Below are 17,228 nucleotides of genomic sequence, written 5' to 3'. Positions count from 1 at the left end.
GTTGCAGTGAGCTGAGAGTGCCACTTCTTTCCAGCCCAGGCAACAGAGTGAGACTCTGTCTCAAAAATAAAAATTAAAAAATACAAATACAAAAATTAGCCGGGTGTGGTGGCGCACGCCTGTAATCCCAGCTACTTGGAAAGGTAAGGCATGAGAATTGCTTGAACCTGAGAGGCGGAAGTTGCAGTGAGCCAAGATGGCACCACTGCACTCCAGCCAGGGTGACAGTAAGAGACTCTGTCTCAGAAAAAAAAAAAATTCTATGTGTATATATATACATAGAAAAGGTACAGTAAAAACATGATATAAAAGATATAAAAGTGCCTTTATAGGGCACTTACCGTGAATGGAACTCGCTGGACTGGAAATTGTTCTGGGTGAGTCAGTGAGTGAGTGGTGAGTGAATGCAAAGGAGGCCTAGGACATTACTATGCACTACTGTAGACTTTATAAACACTGTAAACTTAGGCTACTCTAAATTTATGAAAAGATATTTTTTCTCCAATAAAAAACTAACCATAGCTTACTGTAAGTTTTTTGCTTTATAATTTTTTAAATTTTAAAAAACTTGACTCTCATATTAACATTTAGCTTGCCGGGCGTGGTGGCTCAAGCCTGTAATCCCAGCACTTTGGGAGGCCGAGACGGGCGGATCACGAGGTCAGGAGATCGAGACCATCCTGGCTAACACTGTGAAACCCCGTCTCTACTAAAAAATACAAAAAACTAGCCGGGCGAGGTGGCGGGCACCTGTAGTCCCAGCTACTCGGGAGGCTGAGGCAGGAGAATGGCGTAAACCCGGGAGGCGGAGCTTGCAGTGAGCTGAGATCATGCCACTGCACTGCAGCCTGGGCGACAGAGCGAGACTCCGTCTCAAAAACAAAAAACAAAAAACAAAAAAAAACAAAAAAAAAATTTAGCTTAAAACACATTGTACAGCTGTACAAAAATATTTTCTTTATATCTTTATTCTATAAGCTTTTTTCTATTTCTATTTTTATTTTTTACTTTTTAGACTTTTTTGTTAAAAACTAAGACGTAGACACACACATTAACCTAGGCCTACACAGAGTCAGGATCATCAATGTCACTGCCTTCCATCCCCACGTCTTACCCCACTGGAAGATATGTTACTTCAGGGGAAGTAACACATACGGAGCCGTCATCTCCTATGATAACAATGACTTCTTCCAGAATGCCTACTGAAGGACCTGCCTGAGTCCGTTTTCCAATTAACTTTTTAAAAATGTGTAAGTACAAGGAGTACACTTGCAAATAATGATGAGAGGTGCAGTAAATTAATCATTAACAAAATTGTTTATCATTATATGACTGGCAGTGCAGTAGGTTTGTTTATACCAATATCACCATAAACATGTGAGTAAAGTGTTGCCCTACGATCAATGAAAGCTACAACTACAATGTCACAAGATAATTGGAACTTTATTATAGTCTTAGGGGACCACTGTCTTATGTGCAGTTCATTGTTGACTGAAATGTCCTTATGTGGCACATGACTCTATTATTTTTCCCTACACCAACTACTTAATATTGCTTTAAAAAAAAGAAAAAAAAAAAGACATTTTCCACATTAAAAATCCTTGGAAACGATTGATCTCTGTGTTTACTTTGGGCCCTGGAAAAAACAGGATTGCCCATATCCACTTACTCCTAGCCATGAGAGGCAGCATCCTGTTACTTGGAGTGGGAGGGCATTGATACAGAGCTCAGCAGATGGAGGATGAGGGAGCCTTGTTCCATTGCAAGGAGGGAACTATGGGTTTAGCATCAGTGATGGAACTCTGACAGGCGTCCCCTGTGGAAGAGTTTCTTTCCCAGGAGTTTCTTTACTATGGTTTCTTTACCACTGCTAGTATTACATATTAGATATCTTAGGGATCCAATAGACCAGTGTGAATTTACTGTAGGTCTGAAGTATTGTAATGTTATTTTACACATTCATTTAACAAAAACTTGTTGAGAACCTACTATGTATGAGCCATCTGCTAGGTTTGGGGATAGCATAACAGCAAATGAGTTCAGCTCTATTCCGGTCCTTATGAGAGCCTTTCAAAGAAAATTTTGTTTTGTTTTACTCTCAAACTTTTGGAAATATAAGCCATTTCTAAATTGGAGGATGCCTGTATTTTCCCAGAAAAAGCAACAAATAGAGAAAAGATTAAAGTTTCTAATGGTTACATAGAAGTATTATTTCAAGAGACAGGAAAAAATGAAGAAGAAAGTTTTGAGTTTCAGTTTTAACACTTACTCAAAACCTACTCAATGTGATGCTAAGCAATTTATTCAGCAAATATTTATTGTTTGCCTTCCAGGCAGTGAGCACTGCTGTGTGCCTGGGATATAGCAAGAAATGAAACACAGACCCCTCAGTGGATTTGTTTTGTAAATCCTTTTGTTTGGGGATGTTGCATGAATAAGGCTTCTAGTATTGGGTGAAAATCCTCATAGTTCTTTGAACAAGATTTTCCAAGATCTAACTTTTGTTTTGTTCTTAGACTGCTGTATATGTATTTTTTTTTTTGGCTGTAGTACCACAAAATTAATATTCACTCAAACAATTATCGTTTTCAATGTGTAATTCCATTTACAGTTTTTAAATACTGCAATGGTGAGGTAAAAGTAAAGGAAAAGTAAAATAAAAAAGTTTACGGCCAAGACCTTTGGAGATTTTTTTTCCTGAATGATATATCCTAAAGGAACCTGTTGTTCTTACAACTTAAATTTTTTAAAACCCAGTGTCGTGTGTTAATTTCAGACTAGTTTTAAGCTTTCTGGTTTTAGTAGCTTTGTGAACTATAAAAGCTACTTTAGGAGGAGTATGCTTTTTTATATTATGTCTTTCTAATTGTGTTTTGTCATTTTAGGGGTTTAACAGTAATGTTTGAAATAATGAAAACATATGGCCACACTTATGAGAAACACTGGTGGCAGGATTTATTTAGAATTGTTTTCAGAATCTTTGACAATATGAAATTGCCAGAACAACAGACAGAGGTAAGAGGATGCACAATTTTCATTTAGCTTAGTCAAATTAAAAGATCCTCAGTATTATCATCAATACATTTTAGTGTTTCAAATTAAGTACAGAAAAGAATTCCTAGAAAATTTTTCTTTAAGGCATGAGAATATAATACTATGTCTTTATAAATAAGAACACTGGCCGGGCACAGTGGCTCACGCCTGTAATCCCAGCACTTTGGGAGGCCAAGGTGGGTGGATTGTCTGAGGTCAGGAGTTTGAGACCAGCCTCGCCAACATGGTGAAACCCCATCCCTACTAAAAATACAAAAATTATCCAGGTGTGGTGGCAGGTGCCTGTAGTCCCAGCTACTTGGGAGGCTGAGGCAGGAGAATCGTTTGAACCCAGGAGGTGGAGGTTGCCATGAGCTGAGATTGCGCCACTGCACTCCAGCCTGGGTGACGAATGAAACTCCGTCTCAAAAAAAAAAAGGAACGCTATGAGGGGATAGAACTGAATTAATGAATTGATTTTTTTGTTCCGTTTTGTTTTCAGTGTTTTTCTGACTTTTCCATTTCTTTTCCTCATTTTGACAGTCACAACTATAAAACATCAGTAACTTTCTTTAGTATTATATAGTGACTTCTTTTTTATATTAAGGAATACAAAGTAAATTTTATTTATTTCAACATATTTTACTATGAACCAGTTACAATATACATTTTAGGAAATGTGTCAAGAGAGCTTCATATTTCCCCCTTTTGTTCCATACGGCAGTGTTAAGTGCAGACTTCTGCGATTATTTTTTATGGGTTTGAAAAAAATAAATTACACTTATTTTGTATAGCCCCTTTTTTGTGGTGTTTTCAGAGAACCATACTTCAGGAAAGTCATGTTTATTTTATACCTATGCTAATCCCATTTGGACAAATTCTTACCTCCTTATTTCCCTTTCATGTTCTGTCATGGTCTAGAACAAGGCCAGCTGTTGCTATTCATGCACTTTGAAAAATCATAATACTAATATCAAGATGATGCGGTGATGGTTTTTTTAATAATCAACACAAATAGTGCCAAAAATAGTTACATTATTGTATGCATAGGTGGTTATGGGATAATGAGGAGCAATAGATACCAGATTTTAAGTTAAGGTGAATATAATGTTCTAGAGGGAATTCAGTGGTCTAAAAGGAACACTGACAGGCTTACATTTTAAATATGAAAACATTTTTTAATATATATATGTATATTTTTAAAAATCATAGTAGTTGATTAATGGCATGATGTTCATTAACGACTTTTTTCCCCAGAAAGCTGAATGGATGACAACAACTTGCAATCATGCACTTTATGCAATCTGTGATGTATTCACTCAGTATTTAGAAGTACTCAGTGATGTACTTTTGGATGATATTTTTGCTCAGCTCTACTGGTGTGTGCAGCAAGGTAGGTCTGTCAGATATGTGACACAAAGTGTTAAATGTGACCCTGGTAATATATAAATGAATTGCTCTTTTCTTTCCTAGACAATGAGCAGTTAGCACGATCTGGTACAAACTGTTTAGAGAATGTTGTTATTCTGAATGGTGAAAAATTTACCCTAGAAATCTGGGATAAAACTTGCAACTGCACACTGGATATCTTCAAAACCACAATCCCACATGCGTAAGAAGATTTTATACAACTTTACATTTATATTTGTATTGAATGAGTTGGAGAGTGACTAGTGATTAAAAGTTTGATAGTGACTACTGATTTCTCATAACAGAAATCCTTTTAAGCTTGTCTTACTCTTATATGGAATTAGATTTATTACAAACCAAACTGCTGTAAACTATAACAAATACATGAATTAAACTATTTGTAAACCAAAACCTTTAGTCTGTTTATCCAAAATTTGGGACATAGTAAAGTGATTCCGCTGACTTTTATGAGATTTTATTTATTCAGATCAAACCAAGCAGTGGTTTTGAATTGGGAAAAAAAAAAAAATCTCAACCTGTTTCTGTTACTGATCTTTTAATAATCTAAGGAAAATGTATTTATACATATTTCATATTTTATAACAGCTTGTCATTTTTCTCTAAGGGATGAGTGTGAAATGGAATTATAGTGAGGTAGGTTTTTTTGTTTTTGTTTTTGTTTTTTTGAGGTGGAGTTTCATTCTTGTTTCCTAGACTGGGGTGCAATGGCGTGATCTCAGCTCACCACAACCTCCGCCTCTTGGGTTCAAGCGATTCTCCTGCCTCAGTCTCCCAAGTAGCTGGGATTACAGGCATACACCACCACGCCCGGCTAATTTTGTATTTTTAGTAGAGATGGGGTTTCTCCACATTGGTCAGGTGGTCTCGAACTCCCAACTTCAGGTGATCCGCCCACCTCGGCCTCCCAGAGTGCTGGGATTACAGGCGTGAGCCACCACACCTGGCCAATTTTATGAATTTTTTTTTTTGAGAAGTCTCTTACTTGGAAAATATTTGATACTAATACTTAGGGAAAGGAGGTTTAAAATTTTTAAAACTTATCAGAAAGTGTTTTTTTAATGCAAAACTGGTGACTATATTACCCTTTTAATTATATTAAACGCCACTTAATTTTTTTCTAAAAGTACATGTTTAAACATTTTACTAGATGTTTTTTAGGAAATTGCTCTTAGCAGTAGTCAAAGATGGACTGTGTAGTTGGTATGTTCTTGTTACTTTCTTGGGCCCATTTCAAAATATGCTGGATGTGGCATGTGGCACAGCCCCCTAGTGATTGATGTGGTTTTGGTATCTTAAAGGCTCTTGACCTGGCGGCCCACTTCTGGAGAAACTGCCCCCCCACCTCCATCTCCTGTAAGTGAAAGGCCATTGGTAAGTTTTAATCAGTAAAGTATATTGAAATTAGTTATTTGTGATGAATAATTTTATTATGGGTCAAAGTCTTACATGTGTCTTAATCCATTCCTGCTATTAAAAAAAATCTGAAACTAGATTACTTATAAATAGAAATTTATTTTTTTCACAATTACGAAGGTTGGGAATTGTACAATCAGGTGTCTGGTGAGAGCTGCTCTCTGCTTCCAAGATGGCACCTCGTTGCTACATTCTCACATGGTGGAAGAAGGAGGGACAGAAAGGGGCCTAGATAGTTCCCTCCAGCCCTTTTTTAAGGCATTAATTCTCATGGCCTACTCCCCTTCTGAAATCTCTACCTCTTGATACTGTTGCATTGGGGATTCAGTTTCATTATGAATTTAGGAGGGAACACAAACATTCATATCAATGCGATGCATTCGACTCTTGTAAGAAGATGGTATAAATTTGCTGTCCAGAATTGTGAGGTTAGTTCTGTGGTCAGTTTCACAGACAATTAACATGTGTCTCTGTTAAGTGCCATGAAGGGAGTATTTTAAATTATTTTTAAATATAGGACATCGAGTAAAATGATTTTTTAAGGGTTGTGAGAGAAAGATACAAGATTACATAGCTATCTCCATGCAAAGCTGAAGATATTGTTGGATAGTATTTAAACTTTATTTTTATATAATTTCACCTTATAGAAAAGTAACACAAAACAGTACAAAGAATTCTAATATTCACTTGACCCAGTATATTGGTTTCTTAGGTCTGCCTTAAAAAATTACCACAAACTTGGTGGCTTAAAAACTATAGAAACCTACTGTCTCATGGTTCTAAAGACCACAAGTCCTAAATCAAAGAGTTACCAGGGCCACATTCCCTCCAAAGGCTCTAAGGGAAAATCCTTACTAGCTTCTTCCAGCTTCTGACAACCTTTGGCATTATTTGGCTTGTTCATGTATCACTCCAATCTCTGCAACCATCTATCCATACTTTTCCTCACTGTGTGTGAGTTAAATCTCTCCCTCTCCTTTTTGTTTTATGAAGACGTTAGTCGTTGGATTTAGGGTTTACCTGAAATCCAGGATGATCTCATCTCAAGATCCTTAATTACATCTGAAAAGACCTTATTTCCAAGTAAGGTAACATTTGCAGGTATCAGGGGTCAGGATTTGGACATACCTTTTAGGGGCCAATATTCATCCCACTGTGGTCTACCCACTGACACCTAAAAATTTATGTCCATCCCATCGGCAAAAGATGGTCACCCCATTCTAAGGTCCCCAAAAGTCTAAACTCATTACAGCATCAATACTATGTCCAAAATCCCATGTAAATATCATTAGAAGTCCCTAATGTGATCATCTCAGACATCTACATTAAGGATGGATGACACTCTTGAGTATGATCTATTCTGGGGCAGAATTCATCTCCATCTGTGGACCTGTGAACCTAGAAAATAGGTTAGTAACTTTAAAATACAGTAGTGGGACAAGCATAAGATGGACATTCTCATTGCAAAAAGGAGAAATTGGAAGGAACAAAGGATCACCAGTCCTAAGCAAGGTTGAAACTTAGCGGGGACAATTCTGTTGAGTTTTAAAGCCTGAGAATAATGCTGTGTGGCTTAATATTCTGCCTTCTGGGGCCATGGCTTGCTTCTTTGGGCCTGAGCCCTACACTATCTCTTGTTCTTCTTTTTCTTAAAGGTTAGCACGTTTGCAGCTCTGTTGACCCATTTTATGCCTGTAGAATCCTAGAAGTCAGCCTCCCTTCCTTTTATTGTTTCTGTCCCTTTCATTCTAGGCTGGCCATATGTCTGCTGGTATATCATTCTCAAAATCCTTGTGGGTCTTCTGTATGTGTTAAGAGAAACCATGCCATTAAACAAGAGGGTGATCCATACATCTTTCTGGATAGTCCTGTTATGTTCCTGGCTTCTGCTGAGATGGTTGATTGGATCCACTAGATATATACCTAATCTCTTTGGCAAAAAGTCATCCAGATATTATAGCCTTGGCCTTCTCCAAAGCATGCTTTCCTAACAATTCATTTCCTAATTGTAGCATCCTTTTCCATGTGGATAGGGCAAGATCCTCTTGAATCATCAAGTGGGAGTTTCTTTTTGCTTAACAGTTCTTTCATCAATATATTTTGTTCTTGCATTGTACTATAAACAGCAAGGATAAACCAGGCCACGCCTTCAACACTTTGCTTGGAAATCTCCACTACATGTCATCACTTAGAATTCTGCTTTCCACACAACAATTCAGCCACGCTTTCTGCCACTTTACAACAAGGATCACCTTTCTATTAGTATCTAATCCCATGTTCTTGATTTCCTTCTAAGACCTCACCAGAAGCACCTTTTAACATTCATATTTGTACCAATAATCTGTTTGGTGGCCATACATGTCTTCTCTAAGATGGTAGAAGCTCTCTCTCACACATTGCACTTCCTTGTGGATCCTCACCAGAACCACATTTGACATCCATATTTCTACCAACAGTCTCTTCAGGGCAATCTAGGTGTTTTCTATCATGTGTCTCAGAACTCTTCCAGCTTCTACCATTGCCCAGTTCCAAAGCCACTTCCACATTTTTAGGTGTTTGTTACAGCCACATTCCATTTCATAGTATCAAAATCTTTATCAGGGCCAGAGAAACAAAACCAACAGTAGAGATATATGTAGATAGATGTAAGGAACTGGCTTATGTGATTGTGGAGGCTGGCAGGTTTGAAATTTTGTAGGACAGGCAGGCAGACTGGAAAGCCTTGAGCTGGTGCTGAAGCTGCAGTTCACAGGCGGGATTTCTTCCCCAGGAAAACTTGTTTTGCTCAGTTTTGAAGGCCTTCAACTTATTGGATAAGGACCATCTAGATTATTGAAGATAATATCCTTAAAGTGAACTGACTATAGATGTTAACCACATCTACAAAATACCTTCAGCTCAACACCTGGAATAGTGTTTAATTGAATTAATTGTTACTCGTTTGACTTAAGTATCTGGCTTAAGTACATAGGATATTGGTATTGTGTCCTAGCCAAATTGACACAAAAGTAATCATTACACCAAGTTTCTCCAAATGTTATTTTACATTTGTTTTTACCAACCCCTGCTTTCCTCCCTCTTTTTATCTTGCTACCCCACCTCCCACACCCACACAATTTTCTGAATTATTTGAAAGTGGTTTGTAAATATAATGCCTACTTACCCCTAACAATCAAAAAATTATCCTTGAAACAATAATCTACAGGTCTTTTCAAATTGGTACGGTTCTCCCAATAATACCTTTGAATTTTAAAGCCAGGAGGCTGTAAAGTAACAAACTAATGCCCACTGACTAGATTTGTTCCTCACAACTTTTAACTTTCTTAACAAATTGTCAACAGTTAAAACAGATTTCACAGAAAAGTATCATTCTGAATTGCCCTTGAGAACTGTGACGTCTGTACTAGGCCCGTGTTGCTCCATGACTGTTGTGCTGATGTCCGTTCAGCACAGACCCCATTATTACTTAGGACGTCCCAAAAATTCTCCTCATTTACATTGGTTAGTGAGAAAAATTGAGAAAACAATATACCTAACATCCAAGAATTCCTCTAAAACAGAGCAAGGTTTTTAAATCCCTAATTTTGTGACCTAGTTTTTGTGTAGGTTTAGTTTTCTGGAGAGAACATTTTAGAAATCATCGGACTGTTCAAGAGGGCCAGTGACCAAAAATACTTAAAAACCAGTGCTTTCATTTATCTTCAGTAAGATAATACATGTTTAATTCTGAGACCTGAGTAATTTCTTCCTTAAAATACAGAAGTCCAAGCTAACGTATTGTTCTGATTATTACTATTTCTGGTAACACAGGCCCATCTTCCTTTCACACAGCAGGTAAGGTTGCTGCAGGCTGGGACTGTTACGTCAGAATAACAAGAGCTAAGCACTCCTCCTGAAACCAGGTTCTCTCATCTCTTGAGTATGCTGTACCTTTATAATGAAAGAAAGCTCGAGGAGTGGTAGGGTCAGCTGCCATTTATTGCCCAACACTGTGCTGCTAGTGTTTTGGATTTATTATCTCTAGTTCTTAACAACCTGCAAGGAAAGTATGTCGTTTCTTTTTAGATTAGAAAACCTCACCTCAGGAAATTAATCATTTTTCCAAGGTTACACTCTTACTAATACTGGAACCTGTGGCTGGGCGTGGTGGCTCATGCCTGTAATCCCAACACTTTGGGAGGCCGAGGCGGGCAGATCACCTGAGGTTGGGAGTTGGAGCTCCAGCATGACCAACACGGTGAAACCCCCCAAAAGTAGCTGGGCATGGTGGCGCATACCTATAATCCCAGCTACTGGGGAGGTTGAGGCGGGAGAATCGCTTGAACCCAGGAGGTAGAGGTTGCGGCGATTCTAGATTGCACCATTGCACTCCAGCCTGGGCAACAGGAGCGAAACTCCCATCTCAGAAAAGTAAATAAATATTACTGGAGCCTAATTCTTGTGTAGGTCTGTTGGACGCCAGGGTCCAGTTTCTCTTCATGATACGACGCTTCTAGATAGTCACCTTCACATTGACCTTTGTAGTCCCTGGGTCCATGGGTGACAGAAGATCCTTTTCTAAATTTACCCCTGCAAAAAGTGTCTGTTTAGATTTTATGAACACTTGTGGGTGTTGCTGACCAATTTCTCTACACTTTGAAGTTTTGCATTTATATCTGTTGCTGTTGGATGGTTTAAGACCTGAGCCCAATGAGGGTCAGAAAGTCAACTTTTCTGTATGTACGGGTAATTTTAAATAATTTTCTCATTGTGTTATAAATGTAATGTAATGATTTTCATAGGGACATACGTTTTTAAAATAGCATTTTAGAAAATATTTTCACACATAAACTTTATTAACCATACTTATAATGATTTTTTTTATTCATTAGGATACAGTATCACAGAAGTCTGTAGATATTCATGATTCTTTTCAACCAAGGTCTGTGGATAACAGACCGCAAGCACCACTGGTTTCTGCCTCTGCTGTTAATGAAGAAGTCAGCAAAATTAAATCTACAGCAAGTGAGTTATTTCTCTAAATAAAAATAAATTTGTGTTTTATGTAGGAAAGGGTTAACATTTTTGGTTTTTTATTGTTAACAAGCATATACTATAATTGATTGTGTCATCACTTTTTTTTTTAATTTTTTTTTTTTTTTGAGACGGAGTCTCACTCTGTCGCCCAGGCTGGAGTGCAGTGGCCGGATCACAGCTCACTACAAGCTCCGCCTCTCAGGTTTAAGCGATTCTTCTGCCTCACCCTCCTGAGTAGCTGGGACCACAGGCACGCACCACCACGCCTGGCTAATTTTTGTATTTTTAGTAGAGACGAGGTTTCACCATATTGGCCAGGCTGGTCTCGAACTCCTGACCTCGTGATCTGCCCACCTTGGCCTCCCAAAGTGCTGGGATTACAGGTGTGAGCCACTGTGCCCTACCACTTTTTTTTTTTTTTTTTTTTTGGAAACGGAGTCTCACCCTGTTGCCCAAGCTGCAGTGCAGTGGTGCTCACTGCAACCTCTGCCTCCCAAGTTTAAACAATTCTCCTGCCTCAGCCTCCCGAGTAGCTGGGATTACAGGTGCCTGCCATCACCCCCAGCTAATTTTTGTAGTTTTAGTAGAGACGGGGTTTCACCATGTTGGCAAGGCTGGTCTCGAACTCCTGACCTCGTGATCTGCCTGCCTCAGCCTCCCAAAGTGCTGGGATTACAGGCGTGAGCCACCACGCCTGGCCGTGTCATCACTTCTTTACTGTGCTTACCCTAATTTGGACATCCTCTGATACATAGATGCCCTCTGACAGAAGGTCAAGAACTCTGCTGATACCTGAAATGTCCGCTTTTTCCACCAACGAGCACCTGAGTCTTCTCTCTCCACCGCCTTCTGCATGCCAGCCAACCTCATATTCTGTCTGTAGAAGTAGGGCCTTCCTCTACCCATCTGCAAGGGGAAGTAGTGAGGGACTGTTGCTTTCTAAGCAGGAGAACCCAACTTGTTTTCGTTGTTGTTGTTGTTTTCCAGAGTCTTACTCTGTCACCCACGCTGGAGTGTGATCTCGGTTCACTGCAACCTCCACCTCCTAGGCTCAAGCGAGCCTCTTGGGTAACTGGGACTACAGGCACACCTCATCATGCCCAGCTTATTTTTTATATTTTTTTGTAGGGACAAGGTTTTGCCATGTTGCCCAGGCTGGTCTTGAACTCCTGAGCTCAGGCCATCTGCCTGCCTCAGCTTCCCAACATGCTGGGATTACAGGCTTGTGCCACAGCATCTGGCTAGTAGCACCCTACTTTGTTGTTGTTGTTGTTTTGAGACAGAGTCTCGCTCTGTCACCCAGGCTGTAGTGTAGTGGTGCAATCTCGGCTCACTGCAAGCTCCACCTCCCGGGTTCACGCCATTCTCCTACCTCAGCCTCCCGAGTAGCTGGGACTACAGGTGCCCGCCACCATGCCCGACTAATTTTTTTTTTATTTTTTGGTAGAGACAGGGTTTCACCATGTTAGCCAGGATGGTCTCGATCTCCTGACCTCGTGATCCACCTGCCTTGGCCTCCCAAAGTGCTGGGATTACAGGCCTGAACCACCGTTCCCGGCAGGAGCACCCTACTTTTTAAGGAGCAACCCTTTTCTCCACAATGCTCCCTAACCTTAGCCTGTGCCAATTTCCCTCACTGCTGCCCACACCCCTGTCTCCATACAGGGATCCCCAGGTCACCTGTATTCCTACCCTCACCTTTTCGCAAAAAAGAGGAACCCTTTACTTTTTTACTGGATTGATTCAGTTTCATTTGCTGAAGGAAAATTATAACACCTAGAAAAACCACAGCCTCCTTAGAGGAGAACAGGACAGCTTTGAGAATTTTTTAAAACCTGAGGTGAAATTTACATAACAGAAATAACAATATACAAGTGAATAATTTAGTGGTATTTAGTATATTCACAGCCACCACCTCTATCTAGATCCAAAGCATTTTCTTTTTTTTTTTTTTTTTTTTTTGGAAACGGAGTCTCACCCTGTTGCCCAAGCTGCAGTGCAGTGGTGCTCACTGCAACCTCTGCCTCCCAAGTTTAAACAATTCTCCTGCCTCAGCCTCCCAAGTAGCTGGGACTACAGGTGCCCGCCACCACGCCCAGCTAATTTTTTGTATTTTTTAGTAGAGACGGGGTTTCACCGTGTTAGCCAGGATGATCTCGATCTCCTGACCTCGTGATCCGCCTGTCTCGGCCTCCCAAAGTGCTGGGATTACAGGCTTGAGCCACCGCACCTGGCGATCCAAAGCATTTTCATCACTCCTAAAGGGAGCCCCCCTGCCCCATAACTGTTACACAACCACTCCCTCTTCTCCCCTTCCCCAGCCCCTGGCAGCCACTAATTACCTATGTTTGTGAATTGCCTATTCTGCATATTTCATATAAATGGAATCATACAAAATATAATCTTTTGTGTCTGTCTTCTCTCACGATGTTTTCAAGACTCATCATGTTGTAGCATGAATCAATAATTCATTCCTTTTTATTAATAGTCCACCGAATGTATAGACCACATTTTGTTTATCCATTTGTCTGATGATGGATGTTTGTATTTGTTTCACCTGCAGTTGTCGTGAATAGTGCTGCTGCAAACTGTTGTGTACAAATATCATTTGAATACCTGTTTTCAGTTCTTTTGCATTATCTACCTAGGAGTGGAATTGCTAGCTCGTAGGGTAATTCTATGTTTAACTTCTTCAGGAACCACCAAGTAATTTTCTATAGCCAGTGGCTGCACCATTTTACATTCCCTCCAGCAATTCCAGTTTTTCCACATCTTTGCCAGTGCCTTTTTTGTTGTTGTTAAATGATAACCATTCTAGTGGGTGAGAAGTTGTACCTCATTGTGGTTTTGACTGGCATTTCCGTAATGATTAGTGATGTTAAGCATCTTTTCATATGCTTGTTGGCCATTTGTATGTCTTATTTGGAGAAATTTGTATTCATGTCCTTTGCCTGTTTTTAAATTTTGATGAAGTCCAATTCTTGTTTTCTTTTGTTAGTCATGCCTTTGGTATCATTGTCAAAATCCAAGGTCATCAGCATTTCCCCCAATGTTGTCTTCTATGAAGTTTTGTTTTTTTTTTGAGACGGAGTCTCACTCTGTCACTCAGGCTGGAGTGCAGTGGTGCGATCTGGGCTCATTGCAACTTCCACCTCCTGAGTTCAAGCGATTCTCCTGCCTCAGCCTCCTGAGTGGCTGGGATTACAGGCATGGGCCACCACGTCTGGCTAATTTTTGGATTTTTAGTAGAGATGGGGTTTTGCCATGTTGGCCAGGCTGGTCTCGAACTCTGGATCTCAAGTGATCCACCTGCCCAGCCTCCCAAAGTGCTGGGATTAGAGGCATGAGCCACTGTGCCTGGCCTATGAAGTTTTATTCTTTAGGTCTTTGATTTAGGTCATTGATCCATTTTGATTTAATTTTATTCAGGGAATTTTTTAATCCTAGGTGCTTACAGTTCTTGAGAGAAGACAGGCTTTATTATCATATCCTACTTGAAAGGAGCTTCTATCTTCAGTCACTGTATTTTGCTCATTTCTTAAAGGGTAAACAGGTGGTAGTGAGTGGCCCAGTTTCATTTTTCATTCCTGTTCCCCAAAGAACAGAATGGTTCATGTAGGAGTCCTTTGCAGCTTCAGTCTGCACCAAGAAAGGCCAAGAGGAAAGAATAGTAAGTGGCTTTTCTCGCTCTCAGCCTCAAGACTGAATTTAAACACACTTAACTTTGTGAGGGCAGGACTTGGTCTTGTGCACTTGGCTACTCTGGGACTACCCTTTTTCCTGGGGCAAGGGTTCTGCTTTCCTGCCTCTGTGAACCGTGGGGTCAGACTGCATCCTTAGGCCAGACATTCTACTCTCGCTCCCCTGGAAGACTTTTAGGCAAGGTTCATCCTATAACTGTTGACTCAGAACAGTTAGAGCTGGAGGAAGAACAAGCGGCCACCCTGCTCCTGTTAGCCCTTTTCCTTGGTGGATAGGCTGTGGTTCTCCTGTTTGATGGGGAGGCCCCTGCATCTGACTCTGCAACTCAGTGAAAAGAATCATAGCACAGACCAGCCTCATTCTTTCTGCACCACTGCTCTGTCGAGTTGATTCAGTACCTGCAGTCCCACATAGTTAAAATCTGCTTAGCTTTGCTCTCTGTTGTGTGGACAATGAAATGGTTGACTAATATACAACCCTGGCAGTGTCAGGCCTTGTCAGGACTAAAATTTGTCGAAATAGATACTGTCATCAAATGTGCTCCTGGTCCTTGCTAGTGAGACTATAGTTAGGATCCTTGTCCAGGTCTCAAAGGGCACGAGAAACTATGGAGAGGCTTGGCATTGCTGTTCAGAGTACAGCCTCATCTGCCAAATTCTTGGGGTCACTAGAACTGTTTGGGTCCCTGCTGGAAGCTCTTAGTACCCCTGAGCAACTCACATTGGAGCTGATGAAAATAGGTCTCCTAAGACCTCCATCTACCGCTAAGTCCTTCTGGAGTCCAGGTCCTACTAGGAGTCTCTTGCCCCCTGGGACTGAGATGTTTTTCTCACTTGAATGAGAGAGTGAGTGGATGACTGCCCATGCCGCTGTCACTGTAATAAAGGACTAAGAAGACCAGATTTAAGAGGAAGAGAAACGTAGGACTGACAGGTTTCTTTTTGTTTTTTTAACTTGTGATCTAGTGCTAAGAACTAAGTGTTAAATAGAACAGCATTTATGAACAGTATCTGGAAAGGAGCCTTCATTAATGATCTCAATAAGAATAAATTTAAGTAAGTTACTTTTCTACCCCTCAAAATCCCTAAAACATGAATTTGTCTTCCACACATTAGTGCCAAAAAAGGGAATTTGTAGTAAAATGTTTTTCATACTAGAAAGAAACAGGGATTGTAAGTCACCCAGCATTGGAGCCATTGCCCCAGGACTGCCTAGCAGGCATCTCCCTTTGGGCAGTTGTCTGCCTCCTGGAAAGCTTCCTGCCAAAGCTGCCCCTGAGAATCTGGGATGCAGGTGTGGCCGTGTGGTCTGGGTCCCCTGGGCCGTGTGGCAGCAGCATCTCAGGAGTTGAGTCCTCTTTTCTAACCTTGTGCTGCTGCATTGGATTAGCTACTTAGCTGGCATGGTCAGACAAGGGGAGCACTCCCATGAGTGTGTCCACATGGGCCAGCGAACTATCAGAAGTGCCCTGCTGAACAAATGTGTTCAGGATAGAGGGAGGCGGTTGTGTGTAGCTGATGAGGGGAACATGGGTGGTACTTTTGTTACTTTGCAGTTTGGTTACTTTTGAAGTAATGTGTTCAGCTTAACTTTTTTTTTTTTTTCTCTTAAAGATGAAATCTGGCTCTGTTGCCCAGGCTGGAGTGCAGTGGTGTGATCTCGGCTCACTGCAACCTCTGCCTCCTGGGTTCAAGCAGTTCTTCCTCAGCCTCCCGTGTAGCTGGGATTACAGGTGCACGCCACCACGCCCGGCTAATTTTCATATTTTTAGTAGAGATGGGGTTTCATCATGTTGGCCAACCTGGTCTCGAACTTCTGACCTCAGGCAGTCCACCCGCCTTGGCCTCCCAAAGTGCTGGGATTACAGGCATGAGCCATTGCACCTGGCCCCAGCTTAATTTTTTTATAGACTTCTTTGCTGATGGATGTCTTTGAAAATAAGAGGTAATTTGAGTCACAGCTACAAATCTGGATCCAAATAAAACATGTGCTGTGGCCAAACCACAGTAGGTTAATCCGGAGTCTTGGGTGCCCTCACTTCCTGTCTCACATTGATCTGTTCTGTTATTTTCTTATGTCTATAGGTTTTCATATAACTTATTTTCTTTTTTAAAAATTTCAATTAATTTATTTATTTTTGAGACAGAGTCTCTCTCTCTTTCTCTTGCCCAGGCTGGAGTGCGGTGGTGTGATCTTGATTCACTGCAGCCTCCGCCTCCCAGGTTCCAGTGATTCTCCTGCCTCAGCCTCCAGAGTAGCTGGGATTACGAGCACGCACAATCATGCCTGGCAAATTTTTTTGTAGCTTTGTAGAGATGGGGTTTCATCATGTTGGCCAGGCTGGTCTTGAACTCCTGACCTCAGGTGATCCAGCTGCCTTGGCTTCCCAGAGTGCTGGAATTACAGGCATGAGCCACCGTGCCCCGCCCCTTTATTCCCTGTTTTCAAAGATCAGACTTGGGTTTACAGTTGATGTTTCAGTTTTAGGTTTTTATCTGTTTGTTACAGTTTCGTGAAAAATAACTTGAATTAAAAAAAATTTGTAGCGGGAACATCTTGAATATATTATTATTCTAAATCAGGGGTGTCCAATGTTTTCGCTTCCCTGAGCCACACTGGAAGAAAAATTGACT

The 17,228-nt window shown here is 40.7% G+C and overlaps 1 protein-coding gene across 1 annotated transcript in view; it reads left to right on the top strand.

Moving 5' to 3' along the window:
• The window catches only part of ARFGEF1 (ADP-ribosylation factor guanine nucleotide-exchange factor 1 (brefeldin A-inhibited)), a 107,435-nt gene that overhangs the window by 82,518 nt on the left and 7,689 nt on the right, over positions 1-17,228 (top strand). Inside the window, exons 29-33 of the mRNA XM_011940903.1 lie at positions 2,886-3,015; positions 4,291-4,426; positions 4,507-4,645; positions 5,763-5,835; positions 10,749-10,881. Of these exons, the coding sequence (XP_011796293.1) occupies positions 2,886-3,015; positions 4,291-4,426; positions 4,507-4,645; positions 5,763-5,835; positions 10,749-10,881 (611 nt within the window). The remainder of the gene's footprint in view (positions 1-2,885; positions 3,016-4,290; positions 4,427-4,506; positions 4,646-5,762; positions 5,836-10,748; positions 10,882-17,228) is intronic.

Source organism: Colobus angolensis, unplaced genomic scaffold, assembly GCF_000951035.1.
Source record: "Colobus angolensis palliatus isolate OR3802 unplaced genomic scaffold, Cang.pa_1.0 Scaffold194, whole genome shotgun sequence".
Lineage (NCBI taxonomy): Eukaryota > Metazoa > Chordata > Mammalia > Primates > Cercopithecidae > Colobus > Colobus angolensis.
This window is presented reverse-complemented; position numbering and strand designations above follow the sequence as displayed.